At 44.6% G+C, this 22,003-nt stretch overlaps 1 protein-coding gene across 1 annotated transcript in view; it reads left to right on the top strand.

The window, feature by feature from the left end:
- Positions 1-22,003, top strand: part of LOC119381787 (Down syndrome cell adhesion molecule-like protein Dscam2) — a 113,535-nt gene that overhangs the window by 68,530 nt on the left and 23,002 nt on the right. Inside the window, exons 14-20 of the mRNA XM_049412896.1 lie at positions 11,885-12,032; positions 13,990-14,138; positions 14,832-14,963; positions 15,639-15,806; positions 16,331-16,401; positions 18,971-19,070; positions 20,145-20,482. Of these exons, the coding sequence (XP_049268853.1) occupies positions 11,885-12,032; positions 13,990-14,138; positions 14,832-14,963; positions 15,639-15,806; positions 16,331-16,401; positions 18,971-19,070; positions 20,145-20,482 (1,106 nt within the window). The remainder of the gene's footprint in view (positions 1-11,884; positions 12,033-13,989; positions 14,139-14,831; positions 14,964-15,638; positions 15,807-16,330; positions 16,402-18,970; positions 19,071-20,144; positions 20,483-22,003) is intronic.

Genomic DNA, 22,003 nt, shown 5'->3' with positions numbered 1-22,003 from the left:
AATTTCGTGCGGCGGTCCTAAAATTCATGTTTTTGGAGGCAGTGGAGCTTGAATATTGACGCAGTGAGAGCCTGTTTTCATAGCCTGAAAACTTTTCATCAATGCGGGAATCAAGAGCTGCGATGTAGTGATATTTGTAGTATCATTACCTATTGTGATAACACCATTATGAATGTATGACAGTGAGTGAGACCAGCTAGTTGGTAATTCATAGCGACACTGATGGATTGCTGGCGATAATAACAGCACGTGCCGTCGGCAGTGTGCATGCCTCATCACATGCGCAAACTGCACACGCCTAAGCGGGTAGGAGTTAAGTTCGCTCGCCAATACTCCATCCTTTATTGGAAAGAATGACGACTTCGAGCGTTTCCTTCGCAGAGTAAGCCGTCTAACTTCACTCCTCCGTCTTCTCAGGTGCGCGTGTATGCAAGCTCCTTAAGCCTTCATGGCTAATTAGCTACTCATTCAAGCAGCACGTTTTCCAGAAGCCTGCCTGTATACGAAGCAGCCCGTTCTAATTTATCATACGACTTCCTCAAACAATGACGCAAATTCGAGAGCTGGTAGCTTGGCAAACATTCAGCAAATAATGACACTGTACGACTTTCGCGCTTCGGTAACAATTAGTACGGCAAATGTGAATAGCAATTGGTAAGATGAGCCAACTGTTGTACTTAAATACAGCTGTTTTACGGATAAGTTTTAGAGCTGTACTTGCACACACTGCAGAATGGGACGGCGCAAACATATAACAAACAGATCAAAATGTGTTACGATGGCTTCAGCCGGACTGACTGATTCTGATTCCACAGACGCAGCTCTTAGCAGAAGGGTTGGAAAGCTTTACCAACCGATGTATAAGATGTTTCGAAATTGCACAATGTGTATATTTCTTTTAAATATACTTGTATTTGAGCTTGTAAAAAAAGTTCACCAGTACCAAGGCCCTGTGTCGTTCATCGGCACTTCCATAAATAAAGCAGATGTGATGACCCCTCCCCCCGCCTCCGCGCACTTAATACGTAAGTCACATAAGGCACAACAGATGTTGATATGTTTATAGTTGGTAATAACTACTTAAAAATCAGGGGGGAAAAGGAGCCTTCGTGAATGGTTTACTCACTTAATAACGATAGCGAATTCTTCAGCCGAAACTGTTAATTTAATCAGAAGATTTGGGTAGAGTTACATGTTTGGTTCGTTGAAATTGTTTTACTGCATAACTATTAGCCTTAATTCCAGTAGCCGGCATCTCATAGTCTAATGGAACCTAACTATCGACGTAATCTCGTCGTGAATGTGGCACTTTCTTTGACAAATGATATTCTCCAATGAAGTACGGTTCTCGTAATTTACTCGTGGTGGCAGACGAACTAAATCGTACAGCTCATGAATTTCAGAAACCGACCAAATTGGGACTGTTGCGGCGTCGCAGCTTACGAGATAAACGTAAAATTTGTAATGGGGATTGCAGTCGGAAGAATGCGTTCGGATCCATTGCTCGACTCTGATGGAATCGGTATTATCACTTTTAGATGTTTATAGCTCTACCTTGGCGTTCGTTGCTTCGGGCATTTAGCTAATTTTCAATGTCCACGGGGCATGTTATCGACGCGAGCGATCAAGGTTACACGCGCGTGTCACATAAGCACTGTCGAAAGAGCGCATAGCCATTACTGCCGTTACGTCGTACATTTATCCCCTACAATGCGACCAAACGTTAGAACTGTCGACGCCACGAAATATCTCGTGCGCCAGTAAATGAGCTCTGCATACAAATTCGACTCATTACCCGCATAAGAGCGCGTCTATCACTGGAGTAGATATCCTTTTTCCGCGCTCTCATAAAATTTATTTTTCGCGAAGAGCAGTGTCTGCCTCGGGCACTGAGCGGCTGAAGCACTCCCTCCTCGTGCAGTGACATTCTATGTTCAATCACTCGTGACTACGGCCGTGTTACCGGAGGGGGTTGGAATGAGAGTGGCATAAAGAGCAAAGAGAACCTTTCCATTAATACACAGCGTACCTTAATGAACCCAAATCACTCAAGCCCTCCGCTACACTCTTACTCATGGTCGATAGCCAAGGTGTAGCTCTCGGACATTTAAGTCCAATATGTCAGCCAACGACTAAAGAAATGTGAACGGCAATTAACTTGGAAAAAACGAGAGCGACGCCACACGGGGAATTAAATGAAATTGTGGCTCTTAAAGCGGAGCCACAAGGGTGCGAAGGAACTTCCCGAACAATCGATTTCCGGTATCATTCGCTTCACCGACACCGTAATCTAGATCGAAGCTGCGAAAAAGAGGTGGTAAAAAGTAAGTAAGCACAAGGCCACCATCGAAAGACTGATAGGGCTATCAGCGAAAGTAACTCGAGCGAAAAGGACCTTCATACGAGCAATGGCCAGAGACTTTTGATCAAAGTATATTTTCGGACAAATTTATTTTTCCGCTCACACGGCCATCTGGATCTCGCAGTTTATTGAGCAGCTTGAACTGTGAGTGAAACGAAGTGCCTGTAGAGAGTGCTAACGTTCGCTTTACGAGGCTGCTTAATCAAATATCGCTTCTTTTTTTCTTTCAGGGTAAAGTTATATCTCACGTGTTTTCGGGAAAGGTACACGCAATCGCAAAAGAAAAAGTACCGTACATTCCAGTACGTTGAGTAGCAAGCATGCCATTGACTTTCCCTTTTTCGAAAAAATTTCTAGCTAAGCAGTTTTTAACGCTCGCGACATGAAACTTTAGATACAGTGCAAATTGCTATAAAAATCTAGAAATACTTTTTGCAATCTAGGCAGTGTCCTTGCACGACACCATTTTGTCCTACAAAAATTGTACTTGAACGCTTTGTCTATGTACGAGTCGTTTATGTAGAAGGATAAACATAAGTACAGAAATGCTTTCATTTTTTTTTCGCGCCTACAACTTTTCATATAGAATACGTTCGTAAAATTTCGTAATTCTCTTACTCTTACGCAAGCCGCCATCATCCGGGTTAAGGTTTCTGCGGATTGTTTGCTTGGGTGTCCATTCCAGTAGCAACTTAAAAGTTGTGTGTTCGCGTTTCATGGGCGTGTCTCAAAGAAGCATAATTTACTCTGCTCCGTTGAAATGTTCTAAGCTAAATTTCTCACGGTTAGGCGACAATAACTTTTCAAAACTTAATTCCTTCGTATTAGTTGAGGCAGAAGCAAATGAAATGTCAGGCGATGGTGCCCGCGAAAGTGCGCTGCCCCGGCCGCAGCAGAAGAGCCTCTTTTCCATCGCAGCAATCAGCGTTTGCAGGTGACAACTTTGCCGTACCTTGCGTAACATAAGAGCAAAAGATCCACCTGACATTTTTGTCACGAGCTCAGCCTTGTTTTTCCTTTCTTTGCTTTTCTCTGCGCGGCAGATGCACGAATAGAGTTGCGCGTAATCTCTTTCATGCGTTAAACTAGCAGAAAAGCGAACTCAGCGTACTCGTAGTGAATCTCAATTCTGAACAGCATCCGTCAGGAGGAAAAACATAGCAAATTTCATTGACCTTGACTAAATGTGCAACATAGTGAAATACGTGGTTCGACCAAAATTCTAAAAGCTATGATTCGTGTCATATGAATCCACTTATTGAATTTGAAATTCCGTTATCTTTAGACAGAAGTGTGGGAATCCTTATTCACCGGTTATGGCTAGGCGCTGCCTAAACCAAGCATTTTTTACACGGAATTGGCCGCGCTGAAACTCCTGAATGTGAATGTGGATTCGTAGATGAAGACATATGTCACCTCCTTCTAGAATGCCAACAATACGGCACACAAAGAAGGCGACTCAAATCATCGGTAATGACATTAGACCACAGACCACTAAGTTTAAGGAAACTGTTGGGCCTGTGGCCAACAAGAGGTTTACAGAAGTGTGCTTTAAAAGCAGTGAAAATTTTTCCTCAAGACAGATGCATTCTTGGCCGTTGCTAGCGCATTTAAGCTTTGTTTTGTATTAACGTCACAATGTATATTTAAGTGCGTGTTGACTATTTTTGTCTTGGTTGTGCTATGGAACGGTTGCTCTTAATTTTTTTTAACATCACCGTGTGTACATATATATACGCGATTGTTGAATATGCTGTTCCGACTGTTATGTTATGTTTCGACTGTTATGCTAAGTTGTATATTGTATGTACTACGGGTCAGTTATGCTTCGAAATTTGGACCCTATGTACTCTATGTTAGACACCTCCAAGAGCTAAGGAGTTGCCGGCGCCTTATTTGTGCACTAAGTTCTCCTTGCATCATGTCAATAATAATTTTAAAAAAGTCGATATTCGCGAGGTCCAGCCGGCGTCAAAAGTTTAGAGACCACTAGGTCTGAGAAAAATTTGGAATGTCCCTGCAATCTGTGACTGCATTCGGTCGAACTGCACAGTACATGTTGTTAACTTGTTTTAGAACAAACCGGAAATCTAAATTCGCGTATACCTGTCCAAGAAGCGCGAATATTCAGCTTCTTCTTGTTTCCCGCGGTCTCTAAACTTTTGATGGTAACTGTACATGTGCATGGTGATGATAATTTGCACCAGCGACTGGCAAAGGCACACTTTTGTGGTAACCAAGTGGAGAGTCTGTTTACGGCGTTCAAGGTCATAATAACTACATACAAGTGGACAAGAAAGTGAGGACTTATCGCGTGAGGCATCCACGCCCTCTTATTTCTACAACGGATCGAAAGTTTTGTCACATTTACGGAGCTCCTCGTTAAATGAAAACCGTATGTCTTTTAGGACAGTTGGAAAAAGATAAAAGAAGAAAAAAAAAACAGGAACGTCTCTTTCTATTGCAATGGATCTCGCGTACAGCCGCTCCTCCATGCCTCTGCTATCGATCGCCCAGCGCTGGCTGTTCGAATTGGACTTCAAGATTGTTTCGACGAGTGAGAAATGAGCGATGCGTGGCTTAAAAGCGCAGTATTCCTTCGTTCCCTCTTACTCTTCCGTCGGATTCTTGCTTGAATGGCCTGCGCCTCCGATGGCCCCTTCGTCGGCTAAGCCATCCCGATATGGAAGTTCTGTTGCTATACAGCAGAGCGCTGCCATCTCCGTAGAAAAAAGAGAGAGAGAGAGAGAGAGAGACAGTAGAATACGAAGGAGAAGACGATAGCGTTGAACCTCGAACGCTATTGATTCCGACAAAATAATCGTTCGAAAAATAAACGAAGGCAAAATATTACCGCATTCAAAACGACCTAAGAACGCATATACGGCTCCTTTTATCGGGACCATCTGAATGCATGAAAGGAGGTTTTGGTGCTCACTGCGAACATTTGTCTTACTGCCGGGATAGGAAGCGCAGTGTTATGAACATTTACCAGCACGCGCTTCCGGAACCGTTGTTAAGTATGGGAGTTTTAATATAATGCTGCTTGTAAACATCGTATTCACATGTATATGACTATTTGCAATCGTAGATGCATTTGCGACCGGACTTCGAATATGCGGCTCCATCAATGCCGCGCTACCTTCGATTGACGCCTTTGTTTTAGAGCGCAGCTCTTAGGCGCCCGTTCCTGCGTTGAGCGGCGTTGCCGTTGCCGTTGTCGGCGTAACCGATAGAGCGAGCGAGCACGACAGAGAGCGAACGAGGAGCGCAGCGAGCGGACGCGTTAATGTCTCGGGCTTGCTCGCGCTTCTGGCGACAGCGCAACGCATGGCTCTCGCGTGCGGGCACGAGAAAGTGGGTTGACCCGCGAGGCTTGGGAAAAGAAGAAGACGAGCATGAGTCTCCGAGCAAGGCTCAAAGTGACGCGTCTCTAAAAGGTGCAAATGGAATACCCAAAAAACAAAAGAAAATCGACGCTCAGCCATCCAGACGCATAATGACAGACGTATAATGGCGTTTGTTTGTTTGCAAAGCATAGAACATCTCCGATTGCTACTCGTCGTAAAAGGAAGAAAATTATGTTCTGGGTGTTAGGAACATTGAACTGCTTCTTCATGCGAACGCATCTACTACAAGAAGTCTCGCTATAGCTTCCACAGCGTCGCACGTGATGTGTGAAGCGGAGCCTGCAATGCACAGAGTGGTGTGCGTAGCACTCGAGCGCTGGCAGCCTCTGTGGCAATATGCAACTAATGTTACATTCATACAACTGCGGATAGCCAAAACTTCAAACACAGTTGGTGTTGTCTCAACATGAAGCTGCGATCAGAATTCGCATTAGGCGGTATCGTAATCGGCGGTGCGTGTTTTCTCAAGTTCGTTTTTGTGCGTACGTTAATTTCATTTGATATTTAGATCACTTTATCCAATTTTGTGCCAAGTAACTGAAATCGTTTATTGTATTCCTATACTATAAAGAAGTACAATTCGAAGCCATACAAAAGCGTCAAACCATATCTCAGATTAGCTTCGAGTCGCAGCGCATGAATGAGAGGTAATTCAATTCATAAATAAAGCGAGGCTTCCTTTGGGTGTATTAGCTCTGTATTCTTACCTACAGCTTAACGGCAGCGAGCGGACATCTTTGCGTATAATTTTGGCTCGCCTGCAGGTACAGTCGTGAACACCCTTAGTGCGAACATGGAAGCGCGTGCCACACGGTGCCATCTTTGGGGCCTGCCTACCTGTGCACCAACGCGAGGATCGGCATATGCGCAGTGCTTTAGCTGTGAAACCATTTTACCATCGCGCGCACCATGTCATCTTGGTGCACCATTGTCAAAGTCGTTCACCGATGACACGATGTGCGCGATAGTGTAATAGCCATGCCGAGAACGAACTGCGCATGTACAGAACTTCGTGTCGGTGTTGGTAGGCGTCGCTCGCAGCGCCGTGCTGTCCGCACTCGCGTGTTCACGCTAAACGGGCTCACGGCTGTACCTATAAAACGCACTGAGTACTTAAAATATTACTGATATTATACGGCATCATTGCCTATGTTAAGCAATTGCACTGTATCATTTCATACGAGCCGATCGACATTCTTGGGTCATTGAGTATATGTTCAATACCATGCCTGTATTTACGTAATATGCCTGTACATTACCATCCGCCATTGTTAATAATGCTTTTTGTTTGTTATTCAAAGCAGGTAAACCTAAACAACAAGATTAGTGATGCATTGTATGAGTGCGCATACGGTTTGCAACACAGTCCGTATTATAACCAACACCATTTTCTGCCTTCCCGCTATTAACGTCGACACACTTTTCCAGCATTGTTAACGTAACAACTCGTACACGGATCCTTCTTTAACGAGAGTCGCCTCTACACCGCCGGCGAAATAAAGCCTCTCAGGATACAAAGTGACACGAAAATGGCGGCTCTCACGCGCACCTACATAAATTGGTACGGAGCGCTCGTATAATGACTCTACGAGCAAGCCGCGCAACGTTCGCTTACAAAGAAAAGCCCATAGACACACACAGAGAGAAACGAGAAATTGCCGGCAGCTTCGAGACAGGATTTGCGCGTATACAGCAGCGGTCGTAGTGCGCTAAAGGGTTACGGGCGGCCGCATTCCTCCATCTACCCACGCGTGTCTACATTATTCCTGTAGCCGTGGCAAGCACGTGTAATGACACTGCGCTCTGTCTTTCGCTGAATTCCACGTCGAGAATTTGTTTACGCGTGAATATCGTGTCCCCGTTCGTAAACAAACAAACAAAAAGAAAGGAAGCTTGCATGGGCGAAGCTGGAGGCTCACGAGAAGATATTCCGGCTCAGGCAAAGCTCGTTAAGCCTGGCCCGCAGCACTGCGCTTCATTTAGAAATTCCACGCTGACTGAGAAACGAGCTATACGTGTTCCACGCTTTTTGTTTTATTTTATTTTTTGGGGAGAGGTGCCTTTGACAAAAAAGGCTGCGCCTTTGTGGCTTTGGTGCTGACATAAACATTATACTATGTCGCGAGAGTCATTTGCACAAGCTCGGAAAGAGCTTTTATTTATATTTTCCTTCGAGAAACAAGGCTAAAATGTTCTGCCAGAAGTAATTGAGGTTTGTCGGAAAAGATAAAAAAATAAGACTACATAAAATATTTATGAATAACGCTGTTTCTTCTCGGTTGTGTAAGTAAAGCGAAGTGAGAGTGGAGACGGTTGCGGAGATTAATCTGGATTTGCTTTGTAGGGCCCTTCTTGAATGAGAGGCAAAACCTCGAGCTCGAAGTGAAGCGTAATTTCAACGATCAGTATAAACAACGTGCGCAAGGATAAACGCGAATTCATGTTCACTGGGCACATTGACTATACTCAATCGTAACGTGTTGAGAAAAATCTGTTCATGGATCATAGGCTGATTTGCTTTAACGAATCTGTTGAAATAGTGATGTGCAACACCGATAGGTTCTCTTGTCGATATATAACCGTAATCCGCTTTATTCAGACGGGCTAGACCTTATGTTTGTGAGCGTTTCTTACTGCAAAACGTACAGTTGTGACCCATATGAAAGGCATCACCGAATTCGTGCTTTAGGAACAATTACTCATGATGTACGGGCAAGAGTAGGATCTGCTTATTCTGTAAAGGTGCATCTCCGCTTGAATACTTATTGTTATGAAAAATTTTGTGCTTGTTTACCGAGTTTATCTGCTGTCGCTCCTTGAAAACAATTTCAGTGTTCCATTTTATACTGTCCATGGCTGTACGTAGCAACAGCATGTCACGTGCGAATGTAATACACGCACGTACAAAAAAAAAATAGTATTACTAGAAATACTGCGACATATAAATTTCCACACTTGTGTATATCACAACATTTCTGAGAGCCCGATCCCATCGTTATACGAAGTCAACTGAGCATCGAAGTTTCGCTTTTTCTACGAGCAAGCTCAGAACCATCAAAATAAGGTACGTGTTTACGCTCTTTCTGTAGCAGAATTCAAGACGGTTCAGATGCCCGCCGCACACCCTAACGACGAACCACTGAATGAACTCTGTAAAAAGAAACAAACTGAAAATATCGTAGGTGGTAGCCAAAGACGGACGCGACCCACGTATTAAGTATGCGTGGGCTCACAGTATCGATTCTGTAGTCTTTGTAACGCTCTCGGTCGGCGAGCAGAATCTATGTTGCATGATCCTGCTGTTTCGCTTGTATATACAGAAGCAGTGTGCACTAAAAATACCTGTCGGCGCTACAGAGTGTAGCAACAGACGTTACGTGCGCAAGGCGGCGAGTTTGCAGAGAGAAGCAGCGAGGTTTCCGTCTCGTGGTCACGTCTGCACGGAACCGTGAAATCGGGTGAGCTCGATAAAGATGAAAAAAAAAGAGAAAAAGAGGTCAGACGACAAGGATATAGTGTAGCAGCTTGAAATAGCGGATTGTTGGTGTGTTTCGCACACGTAGAATCCTGTTACTTTCAATACGGCTCATATATATAAGTACGGCTCGCTGACCATTGCTTGTGAGTTGTCGAAGAGACTGAATACCGCATGAGTTAACACCCACAAACATGAAAAAAGGAAACGTTAGTTAACTGCACACAGATGATGGTAAAGACAATGCGGAATCGTGTATAATATATTCAGGTTTGTCGAATTTCACTCTATACATAAATTAATCCTCAGATCTCTGCCACGACTTGGGATATTACCTCTTGCACAATTCCCGGCTATTATTATAAACTCTTGGTCGTTGTATTTCCACTTACTGGTAGTTTTTTTTTTAATTTAAATTCACAGTTTCTCTCAACTTTTTCAATGTGGGCGCAGTCGGACTGATGATGATGATCGCTGCTTACTGTCCTGTTAAAATTAGGCGCAACTTAGCACTCCCTCATTCACACAAAAATTTACACACGCAAGTATACTCACGACCACGGCCCACAAACAGCACTCAGAGCCCTATTTGTGGCGTGTGGTTGTGAGTACGTGCGTGTGTGAATGTTTGCGTGAATGAGGGCGTGCCAAGTTGCGCCTACTTTTCACCATGACATAATACCGAGTAGCGCAAAAGCAAGTTCTAAAAAGCTGCTTACTAATTCCGAAAATACGCGCATTTATATTGTGCACTGTCGTCTGGCCTGGAGAGAATCAGCACGCCTTCCATCTGCGTAAGGAGTAAAGACATGGGCCACTTTCAGGTGCCGATGTATGGAAAATATAACACATAACAGAAAGTAACCGTATACTTCGAAATGGCTCAAATGCTTGCTACCAAATTGAGCATCAATAATAAACGAGTGCTTGCTAAGTATATTCAATAGAAATACTAGACTATAATCTTCTAATCATAGTCGTCGACAATGAAAAGAGCGAGACAGAGGGCTTTGCGGAAACTTCGCCGAAGTATAACGTTTCGGGGCACATCATCAGCGCAAATGGACCGCGCGAAGCCGAGGGCATTCACGAACCAACAGCCGGTCTTTCAGGCCTGGAGCTGCTACGCAATGCTCCGAGCGAAACCCGAGCGTAGGGCGGACGACCGCTAGGCCGCTAATTTCACCAAACGTTGCGCTAGAAACTCCGCAGGCCTCGGGTGCGGTGCCGGTAATGAAGCTCTGTCTGTCCGCGAGGACCAAAAGCCTACGCGCGAGAACGTTCCACTTTGCGCGAGTCTCCACTTAGCGCGGTTAGCGCATATCGCCGCTCAGCGTACATCAGTAGCGCTATACGTGTGACTCGACGCACGCTGATACGGTCAGTCACACTATGTGCGATCCTCATTTCCGCCGCTAAATGTCGCCACCGAGAAAGGAAACGCGCAGTCCCTTTCACGCTCACACTCGTCGTGGAAGCTGCGTAGTGTCTACAGGGGTTAGTGCGAAGCTGTCGTGCACGGTAGCATGCTATGTTTAGAGTACACGTACGGGCAGTAGAGCTACACTTGAAATACGCCTGCTATGCGCAGTGCAAGCACACGTCTGTTGCAAAGGTACAGTGGGTACGTTTGTAACACGTGCTTCCTGTGCGCTGCGTATTACATGTAGAGTAGACGAGCTGGATACAGGGCGGAAGGAAACGTCGTAGACAGGACGGACGCTCACTCACAAGTGAAGTTTAATGAAATGTTTCCAAGGAAGCGGGATAGCGCACGTGTAACACCATAAAAAGAACTCATGTGTTACCGAATGCAAAATTTTCAAGTATGCTAACGCCTAGTAAGCTAGCAGAGTTTTTTTATCTATCAGCACAACTGACGGAACGCTGATACACATGTCTCAGTGCGTCTATTCGGCCAGTCTCAATGATTTCGCTCACCAGTATGTCACGAGACTTGTTTACAATTTGCTGCATTGTTATAGGGCAGTGTGCAACCGCAATCTTTGATGCGCGAAGGTAGCTGCGTAACACTCACTACAGCCTTTAGGGACGACGATTGCTCCCGACTACGCCGCGGCGGCCGCATTTCGATGGAGGCGAAATGCTAGAGGCCCGTGTACTTAGATTTAGGTGCCCGTTAAACAACACCAGATGGTCTAAATTTCCGCAGACCTCCACCACGATGCCCCTCATAATCATAACGTGGTTTCGCGACGTAAAACCCCAACAATTATTATTATTATTATTATTATTATTATTATTATTATTATTATTATTATTAGTAGTAGTAGTAGTAGTAGTAGTAGTAGTAGTAGCAGTAGTAGTAGTAGTGGTAGTAATAGTAGTAGTAGTAGTAGTAGTAGTAGTAGTAGTAGTAGTAGTAGTAGTAGTAGTAGTAGTAGCCCCAACCAGAGGCGTCCGCAGGGTTCCCCTTCAGGTCCCCCCCCCTCTGATGGAGAACCCTGCGCAATGCCCCCCACCCCCCGACCACAATTTCAATGCTAAATATGTCGCTGACAGCAAGACGGAACGCAGCGCAGCCGTACTAAGGTGCCTGAGGTGCCCTGATAGAGCGGATGCGTTTCCCATAAGCTTAGCTGCAGTTAACGCTAGATTCCTTCGCTGTGTACGCAGAGGCGGCTCACTTCGAGAGGCGTTTCCATGCCGTTACGGCACGGCGTGGTGATCCGGTGAGCCTCACCTGCAAGGCTCAGGGTGAGTCACCAATTAAGCTCACCTGGACACGTGACGGCCACCATTTCAGTCCTGCTCAGGAGTCGAGGTGAGTGTAAGCATTGGCAAAGAAAATTTGTTCCCGTGTAACATTTCAGATGTCTTCATCTCATGGGGACGATACACTGTGAACTGAATTAGTTCGTTTGGGAAAGGCCGCGGATTCTGTTCTGTGCAATTTATTTACGAATACATCTCATGGTTGTTCAAAATGTTTCTGAAACGTCGAATCAGGAATGATAAAAGAAATCAGGAGGGGCGTATAATTATCCCGTATACTTTGTTGCGCTCATAATTAAGCGTGTGTGCGTGCCGATCTCTGAAAAAGATGTGTGACAAATTTAATTAATTAAAAAGGAATCCATCTTCAAATTTTCACAGTACCTTAATGCGCTCAGTTATAATACGGTGCGCTTTCCTTAATTATAACTGCTTTGTTCACGAACGTGTATCTGTCTCCAGACATTTATATGAAACGCCTTTAACACTGTGGAATACGTTGAGACTCGCCGCTATACCACTGAATTCTGCTCTGTTAAAAATTATCTATGACAGCACCTAGTCATTCAGTGTTTCGGTCTTTGTATTGTCACGGGGTCGTAACGTCGACGAAGGCAGCAGTCGGCGTGTTAGACTAAACACTTTACTTGGCCGAACTTGTGGCCGGGAAACGCAAAGTAAAACTACAGCAATACACACTGCACACTTAGCGGCGAACAGAGCGTTGGTCGTTGATAAAACTGATCTGCAGCAAGGCGCGTCGGCATTTATACATGCGGCATCGAACATTCGAGCCTTATCGCTGGTGGCCGCGTTGGTTGCAGACTAACCTCAGCTGTGCGCGCTTTCGCGCTCAAGCCTATATGAAGACTCTAACAAAATCTGGAAGGTTCCGAGACATTAGGGCGCGGCTTGCGCAAGGCAGCGGCTACGCGTGCAACGGACTAGTTACAAAAAAGTCACAGTTTTGCCGCAACGGCGAAGCAATGAATGCGATAGCAATAAATTGCAATGTAACGCGAAGAACGGAAAGCAGCTCGACATTGACAGCTCGTCGCTCGAGCCCAAAGGAAGCACGAAAAGAAAGCACACAGGACGAGCGCGAACTATCATGCCTCACAGCTCGACACTTGAAGCGCACTGTTCAAACATAAAACAGGACGCACGAAACGAACGAACAGGTACACACAGGATGAGCGCGAACTACATGTCACAGTTACTTATTTCTGTTTGAACAGCGCGCTCCTTTCGCAAACGCGGCCGCTGCAGCGAGCGAAGCGACCCTCGTACTCTCTGTGACTTCAGCGCCGACATCGCGGGGAAAGCACAAGACATACAACCGCCCGCTCCACCCTTCCCCACCGCCCGGCCGCCCCCTTCTTTCCTCGAGATAAGCGCATGAAGGGGACCACGCCCTGTAGAGCGAAGAGCAACGTCGTTCGCAGGGGCGGGGCGACGATCTTTAAAGCGCGCAACGCGCGCACATCGCGCTATCTATGTGGTAACCTGGAAAGCATGCCGCAGGAAATGGCGTATATAAATAGCTCGCCGTTAGCAAGCTGAAAGACGGCACTGTTGGTGGCGTAACCATCTAACGCCGCGCGTTGGAAATGGAGAGGTCGCCCGTTTGATTCGGCGCATCGGAAAGTTTTTCTGAATTATTTTTCTTTGTGCCTTTTATATATATATATATATATATATATATATATATATATATATATATATATATATATATATATATATATATATATATATATATATATATATATAGACATATACATATGCGGTGCATGACGGCGGCGATGGCAAAACTCAGCCGAGACTGTCCATATAATTTCTATCGCAATAACATAGCAAAAGAAGCACGCGTGGCAATATTTTTTTCGCAGGTGATTATAAACTAGCAGTCTCATTCTTCGCTATATTGCGTTTCAGAGGTGTTATCGCGGCGTCGCTAACCTTCCGCTGAGCTCTGTGCAATTGTCGTTGCTTGTTTTCGGCCGCAGATATTTGTTCCAAGAAAGCTCAGGCGACGGGTGGTCGGAGTCCGTGCTGCGCATCACAAACTCGGACCGTCGAGATTCGGCTGCTCTCACCTGCCACGCTGAGAACCCTTACGGCGGTGACGACACCATCTTCCAGCTCATTGTTCAGGGTACGTGTCCCGTGATTGGGCTGTTTTGCAACTTTGAACATCGACCTATCAGGTGAATGTAATGAAACGGATCGATATTTTTCATACGTTCACATATCAAGGCGCGAGGTAAACAAAAAATAATACACTGATAATTTTTGTGATTCTGTGTACTCTATCTGTACATGAACATGAAAGCATCACAGTCGAATGTATTCTGACTATGATTAATTCATTATATGTATGCGAGGCCTACAACACCCAAATTGAGCGCTGTAAAACTTGTTATTCGACTCCACTGCACAGCCCTTGAAGAAGCTTTCAGTGTTCCATCCTTATAACGATAGCACGCTTGAGGCGAACACTGCACACGCACAGGAGTATACAATCAGTCACTAAAGCCTGTGCTCTTCTGACATATGCGACTTCAAAGCTCTGGAATTCGACTAGACCTTTTCCCTCAACCCCGTTGTAGAGTGGAAAACCGCACGCTTGTTCGATTGACCTCCCTGCCTTCTCCTTCATTTCTATGTGCTCCCATACCCCACCATCCTGTTAACATGGATACTATGTTTTCCTGTAACACTGACACTGGGGCCACTGTTGAAGCAATAATTTCTATTTAATACTAACGTGAAGCTCGTGCTACTGCATGAGTTGCATTAAATCACTTATTTTCAAGAGAATCACCAGCGTATTTTACTTTACGAACAGAGCCTCCTGGAAAGCCTCAGGATCTGCAAGCAATGCAGACGACGAGTCGCACCGTCACACTTACCTGGTTGGCGCCGTACTCTGGAAACAGCCCAGTGTTGAAATACCTGCTGGAGCACAAGTCTTCAACCGGTAAAGTGCACACTCCTTCAGCAGTCAAGATATATATAGAATGCGCTTGCATTGTGAGCTCTACGCTAAACATCGGACTCGCTTGGCGTTTTCTTGTAAGAATGACTTCAGTAGCATAAAACGCTGGAAAACGATGCATGTCTTCGATGTGAAGAGTAAGTAACCTCTAATAGCTTTCAGTACATTTTGCCTGTCTTTCATTCCAGCGAAAATGTATGCTACGTATAGACGTCAGCGATAAGAGAGGTCAACCAAAGTTTCTAAGGTCCATTAATTTGAACGTTCCTTGAACGTTCAAATTAATTTGAACACCCAGCTGCGTTTGAATAAGGTGCTAGAAAAAATAATGTTGGTTTTAGCACAAAGACAGTTACTGTGCAATGGTTGGTTGAAGAGCATAGTTAAGTAGCTATTAGTCTGCGGACAAGCTCTATATAATGTGTGGACTAAGAATACAGCGACGGAAAACTGACTGCCGTCATAAATTGTCGCTTTAAATTACGACTATATGTGATCGCGTTAACTGGTCGGAAAGAAACGAAGAAACCTAATTTCCCGCTGCCATGAAGTCGTGAAGTATGAATAAACTAACCAAAACTGTATCTGCAAACCGAATGCGACAGCTGTTTTATTGAAATCACTTTAAATTATCACATTTATTCTTTGTCTTGACAGGTTCCTGGGAGTACGACACGGAGCTATCACATGAAGACGCCAGCAAGCCCTCGTACCTGGTGACTGGCTTGCGGCCAGCAACCAGGTACGAGTTCAGGATCCGCGCTGGAAACGCGCTCGGACTGAGTGATCACAGTGACCCTCTGGTTGTGGCCACGGACCAAGAAGGTGCCTACGCCCTTTTTTTCCTTTATAAACATTCCATTTATCCTGAAAGACCCTCGAGGCATTTCTTTGCACTCACAAGCGTTACGAATGTCCATGGGTAATGGGAAAATTTGTGCCCACTGCCTAATGGTTCCATGGGCCATCACGCATCAAGACCATGATACAAAAGCTTTTTGAACAGTACCAGAAGGCATTTTAGTTTCTTAGGCTACATTCTCAACAATGGGAAAAGAGTCAAGGCTTCCGTTATGCAGGTTTATATATGAAGGAAGGAGGAGAACCAGCGTTTAGCGAAAAGCTTAACCCCTGTATAACTTCGCGACTATTGATATGAAGAGGAGTAAAAGCAACACAAGGTAGACGTTCAAACAAAACAGCTGATTGACTTCTTTGAACGTTGCATTGGTTGTCAAGTTTTAAGTTTATTTTTGAAATTATTTTTGTCCACAGGCTCTCATTGCTCACCAATCAATGAAGAATTTTTGCAATGAATGGAAATAAGTACATGTTCGTTTTACGCGTAGCCCCAAGCGGCACCCCTCGGGAGATCCAAGTGACGCCGACTGGTTCTCGGAGTCTACACGTCACGTGGAAGGTAAGGAATTTAAACTGTCTCGTTCTGCAGGCTCTAGTGTAACGGTAAACACTACACATTCATGTCGTGTAATCATTCCTAAATTGAAAAAAAAAATGCGGGTCTCTGCAGTAAGCGGCAAACCTTACGAGAAAGTTTTCTCTCAGCCTCTTCATTCGATACACACTGTGATCGCATGACATTGTGTTCTGCGTTTCCGTCCGCCGTCATCCGCTAGGATTATACAGCACGTAGGGCATTATCTACATTACTTACATCACTACAGCATGCTAACCTGATAATACGCGTACGCTGTACTACTGTGAAACATGTAAAAATGGTTCATTAGTGAACAGAACCAGCAGAGTTCTACCTGAGAAAAATCACTGCTGCTACTTTCGAACAACAGATTTTTTTACCAATTTCATCTTGGATTTTTTTTTTAATATAAGTAGATGCAACACAGTTCGCATTCGCTTGCGAGCGACGTGACCTAGAGCTGCACGAAAACGATGAGTGTGTATCTTATTGTCTCACAACTTGCGGCATTATTGTGCCCGGTTTACTCGCACCGCTCAGCTTTAGCGCGGCATCCGGGCATTCTTCGCATCCGGCCTTGCAATAGCAGCCATTTCAGTGCACGATCGCTCGTGCGCAATTAAATTATGCTCCGGAAGGGAGAACTGTTGCGATACCGGGGCCGAGTGCCGGAAACGGCCCGTAACAGACTTCCTTTTCCTGATTTCAAGCCCGAAGGAAGGAGTAATTTGCGTGTTAGTTGAGGGTAGGATTCGAGGGGAGCTGTTGGGGAGGGGGCGAATGGGAGACAGCGTAAACTCCGCCAGCGCTAGGGCGCTGGCGGAGTTTACGGACCGGATGTAACTGTCATTACAAGTATTATCGATGCATGAGAAAAACTACTATGTCAAATTATGCATTCACGCTTAAACTCGCAGTGTATACATACATACATACATACATACATACATACATACATACATACATACATACATACATACATACATACATACATACATACATACATACATACATACATACATACATACATACATACATACATACATACATACATCGCCGATATGTGCCAAGCAAGTTTAAGCATCGCGTAGCAAGTTATCGAAGATATTTTCCTTACAGCAATCGTGCGCGTGCTAGCAATACTGGGAACTTCCTCAAGCGGAAATTTCTCAAGAAATTAGCTTTTAAATAAGGCAGAAATTACCTTTCTCGCTTATAAATGCAAGAAGTTTTATTCAACTGGCTAAAGTGCTTGCCTATAATGCGTATAGGTTTAGGTGTTTTGAGCGTATTGTGTAAGGGAACTAGGGCATGTCCGAAGCTAAACTGTCTCCTTAATAGGTGCATGTTTTTACAAATATTCTGTTGCAAATAGGGGGCTTCAAGTTAGATTCCCGTGTTCTAATTAACCGTTCACGTAAATTTAGTTTAAAAACGTGAACAATCGACAGGACCTCCACAAGCATTTGACATAGTGACATGATATGAAAAGCTGCATCTCGCGATTAGAACGAACAGAACTGTAAGAACAGGGGTCCTCGCCTGCATGCGCCTTCGATATACAGAAACGTAATGTACTGTAAAATAATTCTCTTGTCTTTCGCTTTACTTTTATTTATTTATTTATTTATTTATTTATTTATTTATTTATTTATTTATTTATTCATTTTCAATTACTGTTGGCCGTCATAGCCGTAAAAGGGTGGGTACAGTGAATTTACAGATAACACAGAACAAAGTAAATACAACATAGTGTAAGGAAAACAAAGCTGTAGAGAAATACAGTTTTCAAAAACCAAATAAACTGTAGAAAAAGAAACATACAGACATACATTGTGTCAATGGTATAGTACAGAATAATTTCGAACGTAATGACAATGTACGTAGAACACTAGCAATAATCAATTTTATATTAGATTTTTAATTCGCTCTCCAAAACTTCCAATGCCCGTTGAAGTCAATACAGACACTGGCAAATCGTTCCACTCTTTTATCGTTCGGGGAAAAAAAGAATACGCGTACACATCAAGACAGCATTTTGGCACCGAAAACAAAAATTGATTGCTTGATCTGACGTTGCTCGTTTGCCTGGGAATAAGATAAGGTCTAGTTTATAAATTAAAGTGTCCTTTTGATAACAAAAAAAGAAATTTAAGTCTAGCAAGTTTCCGGCGTTCTTTCTGACGACCTGCTAACTTTGCTGAACGTAGACTTGTGCTTGAAGAAGGAGCTTGAATGTAGATTTTGGGCGGCTATAGACGTGACAAGAGACCCAGTGCTATACGTTCTCCGACAAAATAACGTTTTGTGAGGACTCCCGTTGTTTTGCGATCCGCACGTGTCAAACATCCGTCGAGGCGGCCGCGAACGGCGCTGATTGTCGCGGCAGACCCAACTCTGAAGAGCGTATCCCCATCCTGCCGAGCAAACACGCTGCTGGAGCCACCACCGTCTCCGGTCTGCTACTCCGCTTCCGTTATCGCTGTTCACCGAACCCGTGGCCTCGTCTCGTATTACTCGGTTTTTGCCGCTATGAGTTCTTGCTGAGGAGTGCAAGCTCACACAGGAACGGCCATGCGACGTGTACGACGGACGAACCTCGGATCGGCCCTGCGGTCAACGTCCATTGAAAAGCTGCGCCGGTGCGCGAGGTGCGTTCACTTCCGTTTATACCCGATCTGCAATCGGGGCTGTTGCGCTGGATTATGGGGAGGCCCGTAAATTTCAAGATACCTGTGCAAGCGACCTGCCCGCGGGGCTTGTCATCTAGAGGTACGTGAAGAACGATCTACCCGTTTAGTGCATGAACATTCTAGTACAATATTGCACGAACTGTGAGAACGAGAAGCGCCTTTTGTTTCGTTATTGCTAGCTAAAAATACATGCCAGTTTACAAAGCCGACTATACGCCTGATCTCAGCGTACAAACCATAAGTGTACCAATGCAAAGGTGTCGCAGCTCCTTGAACAGCGGGCATCAGTGATAGAGGGAGGCATCCCAGAAAGCAAGCACAAACACGATACGGAATCGCGGTCGTCGACACATTAAAAGAACACACGTAATTCACAGTTCTGTTTATTCTACCATATATAAACGGAATATTTGTTTTTTTGTTCAAGTACCTGTGTTCTCCATTGGAAGTGTACTCTGTTTCGCCGAGTCTTGTATCCTGCATTCTGCACCTGTGACAAGAGTACGTTGTCAACATGACATAGGCGTTTTTGTTCAGTAGTGGCGTACTTGTCCACACAAGAATGCCGGGGGAAGATTGTTTGCTATAGGCGGATTTAGCTTTGCAAAGTTTACAAGCAATCGCTCCAACCGAGCGCCGCGTCTCAAACACAGCAGATTATACAATGATGAATATCGTGTGAATACTACTAGCGTAAGAATGCCAAAGGGTCGAACCAAATATGGTGGATTCCTTTCAACTCATAACTATCTCTTTCACTGAGCTATTCCTATGCCACGCGTCGGGTATGAACGATGTCTGAAGAAGAAACGTTATAATGTACTCTGTCTGCACTCGAAAACTGTCTCACAAGTTAATTTATTCAATGCAAGTTTCCTAAAGCGCGCTTCGGCAAAAAAAAAATAAATAAATAAATAAATAAGAAATAAAAGAAGGCGTCTTGTGGCTTTGTGTACTTCCGTGTAGTTCTGTTTCATTACAGCTTTCGTGTGGATGCACCTCAGTAAACTTTCTTGCATGCTTTGTTTTCAGTGAGAGTGACTGCCGCTATCGCACTCACTTGCACGCTGGTGCTGTTCTTACTACCGCGACGCGGTGCTTTCAAGACAGCGCTGGAATCCGTGAATTATGAAGATATCCGCGTCAATGTGCTCGCCCTCCGTGACCGCACCGCGAGGAAGGAAAACTACGACACCACGCACAGTGTTGAAGAAACTACAACACTGGCTGTGAACAGGCGCTTCATTGTGAACACAGCCCAATGCAAGATCCCAAAATTAGATCCCCTCGACCAGTCCATAGCCGCCTTTGTGAGCAAGTCGCCACCCGTGGACTGTTCTTCGGATTTTCCGAATATCACCTTTGTAAAGGTAATAACGTGTCAACATTCCTGTTGTGTAGACAACTATATTGTACTGCAGGGATTAGGACTGTGAATGGCTGTAAAATTTGTAGTACTGAGATTAGCTTTGTGAATGTCAACTCATGCGTCAATCGTGCGTCAATTTTGTGTTGTTTTTGTGATTATTGGCAACGTCGCGATGAGAACTATGACGTAACAGAAGAGGAGTAGCTGGAGCCACACTTAGTCGCCAACCTCTCCTTCAACATATCTATTAAAAAAAAACGTTGAGCAATATTTTTGATTAGCAACTACGAATGGATGTTCTTTTCTTTTTCTTGGAAATCTTAACGCTGTATCATTAGCGGCTATTCTAACCTAGCCTAGCCTAACCTAACATAACTTAACTTTACAGCACCGAAGATACGCCACATAACTTAGCGGTGTGTGACGTATCTTCAATGCTGGAGCCCGTGTTAACGTCTGCTACTCAAAATTGTTTAATCATAATTTTGAAAGAATCGTCTCCGCTCATTTTATTCTAGGATAAACGGATATATATAAATGCAGCTGTCCTAGGGCGAGTACTTGGACAGCACACCCCGGAGAATGTCCACTGCTGCTATCGGCCTTTCTTCAGAAACCTCAAACCTCAAAGCGACAATGACATAGTGTGAGCCCTTCTCTTACTATGATATGTTTGCTGTCGCTTTCGGAAATGCCAATACTTGCTGTCAGTAAATGTAAGCGCTTCTTTATATAAAAAAGGTGTAATTTCCTAAGAGGATGATACAAAAAAATTACCAGCGAAATATTTATAAACAGCTCGTAAAGCAACAATCAAAAGGGTGCGGTTTAAGACAATGGAAAAAGCACTGCTAATAACCTGAGCGGAATATTTTTGATCAGTAGTAAGAATATAATACCCATAAGACGAGGCGGACAATTGAGGATTGGTAGTCGCGATTAAAAATTGAAGTTCCCGAAGGACATAACAGTAGGTGTGTTCTAATTATAGGCACAGTTTGTCCTTAAAACTGCTGGCCGATAACTAAGCGAAACCAGTATCATGACCATTGGGGCAAAACAGCGCAAAAAAAAAAAAAAAAACAGGATAGTGGACAAGGAGGACACAGCGCTGTGTAGAGGGTTCGTAGGTGGGCTAGTTGGTGTTCACTGTCCCATCTTTAGCGCTGTTCTGCCCCAATGTTCATGACGCACATGGAGGAAAGAAAAAAATATAGGAGGGAGCGCGCCTAGCGTTCACAAGCCAACCGCCTCTGAAGCCGCGCCATTCCTCTTCTGAAGCTTTGAAGCCGCGCCAACCTCCTCCGAAGCCGCTGGCTCGAGGCTCACTTCCCATGATGCTCCTGTTTCGTTTCCTTTTTTGGTGGGCTCATGAACAAAAAACAAAAATTGACGAGCGCGCGCGTCTAGCGTCCACAAGCCAACCTCCTCGGACGCCGCTCCCCCCCTCTCACCGCTTGCCTATCACGTGAGGGTGCTCATTTCCCAGCACGCCCCTGTTTCATTTCTTTTGGCTGGGCTT

This window comes from Rhipicephalus sanguineus, chromosome 2 (genome assembly GCF_013339695.2).
Source record: "Rhipicephalus sanguineus isolate Rsan-2018 chromosome 2, BIME_Rsan_1.4, whole genome shotgun sequence".
NCBI classification, from domain to species: domain Eukaryota; kingdom Metazoa; phylum Arthropoda; class Arachnida; order Ixodida; family Ixodidae; genus Rhipicephalus; species Rhipicephalus sanguineus.
The sequence above is the reverse complement of the archived record's forward strand: the minus strand, read 5'-3'. Positions and strand labels throughout refer to the sequence as shown.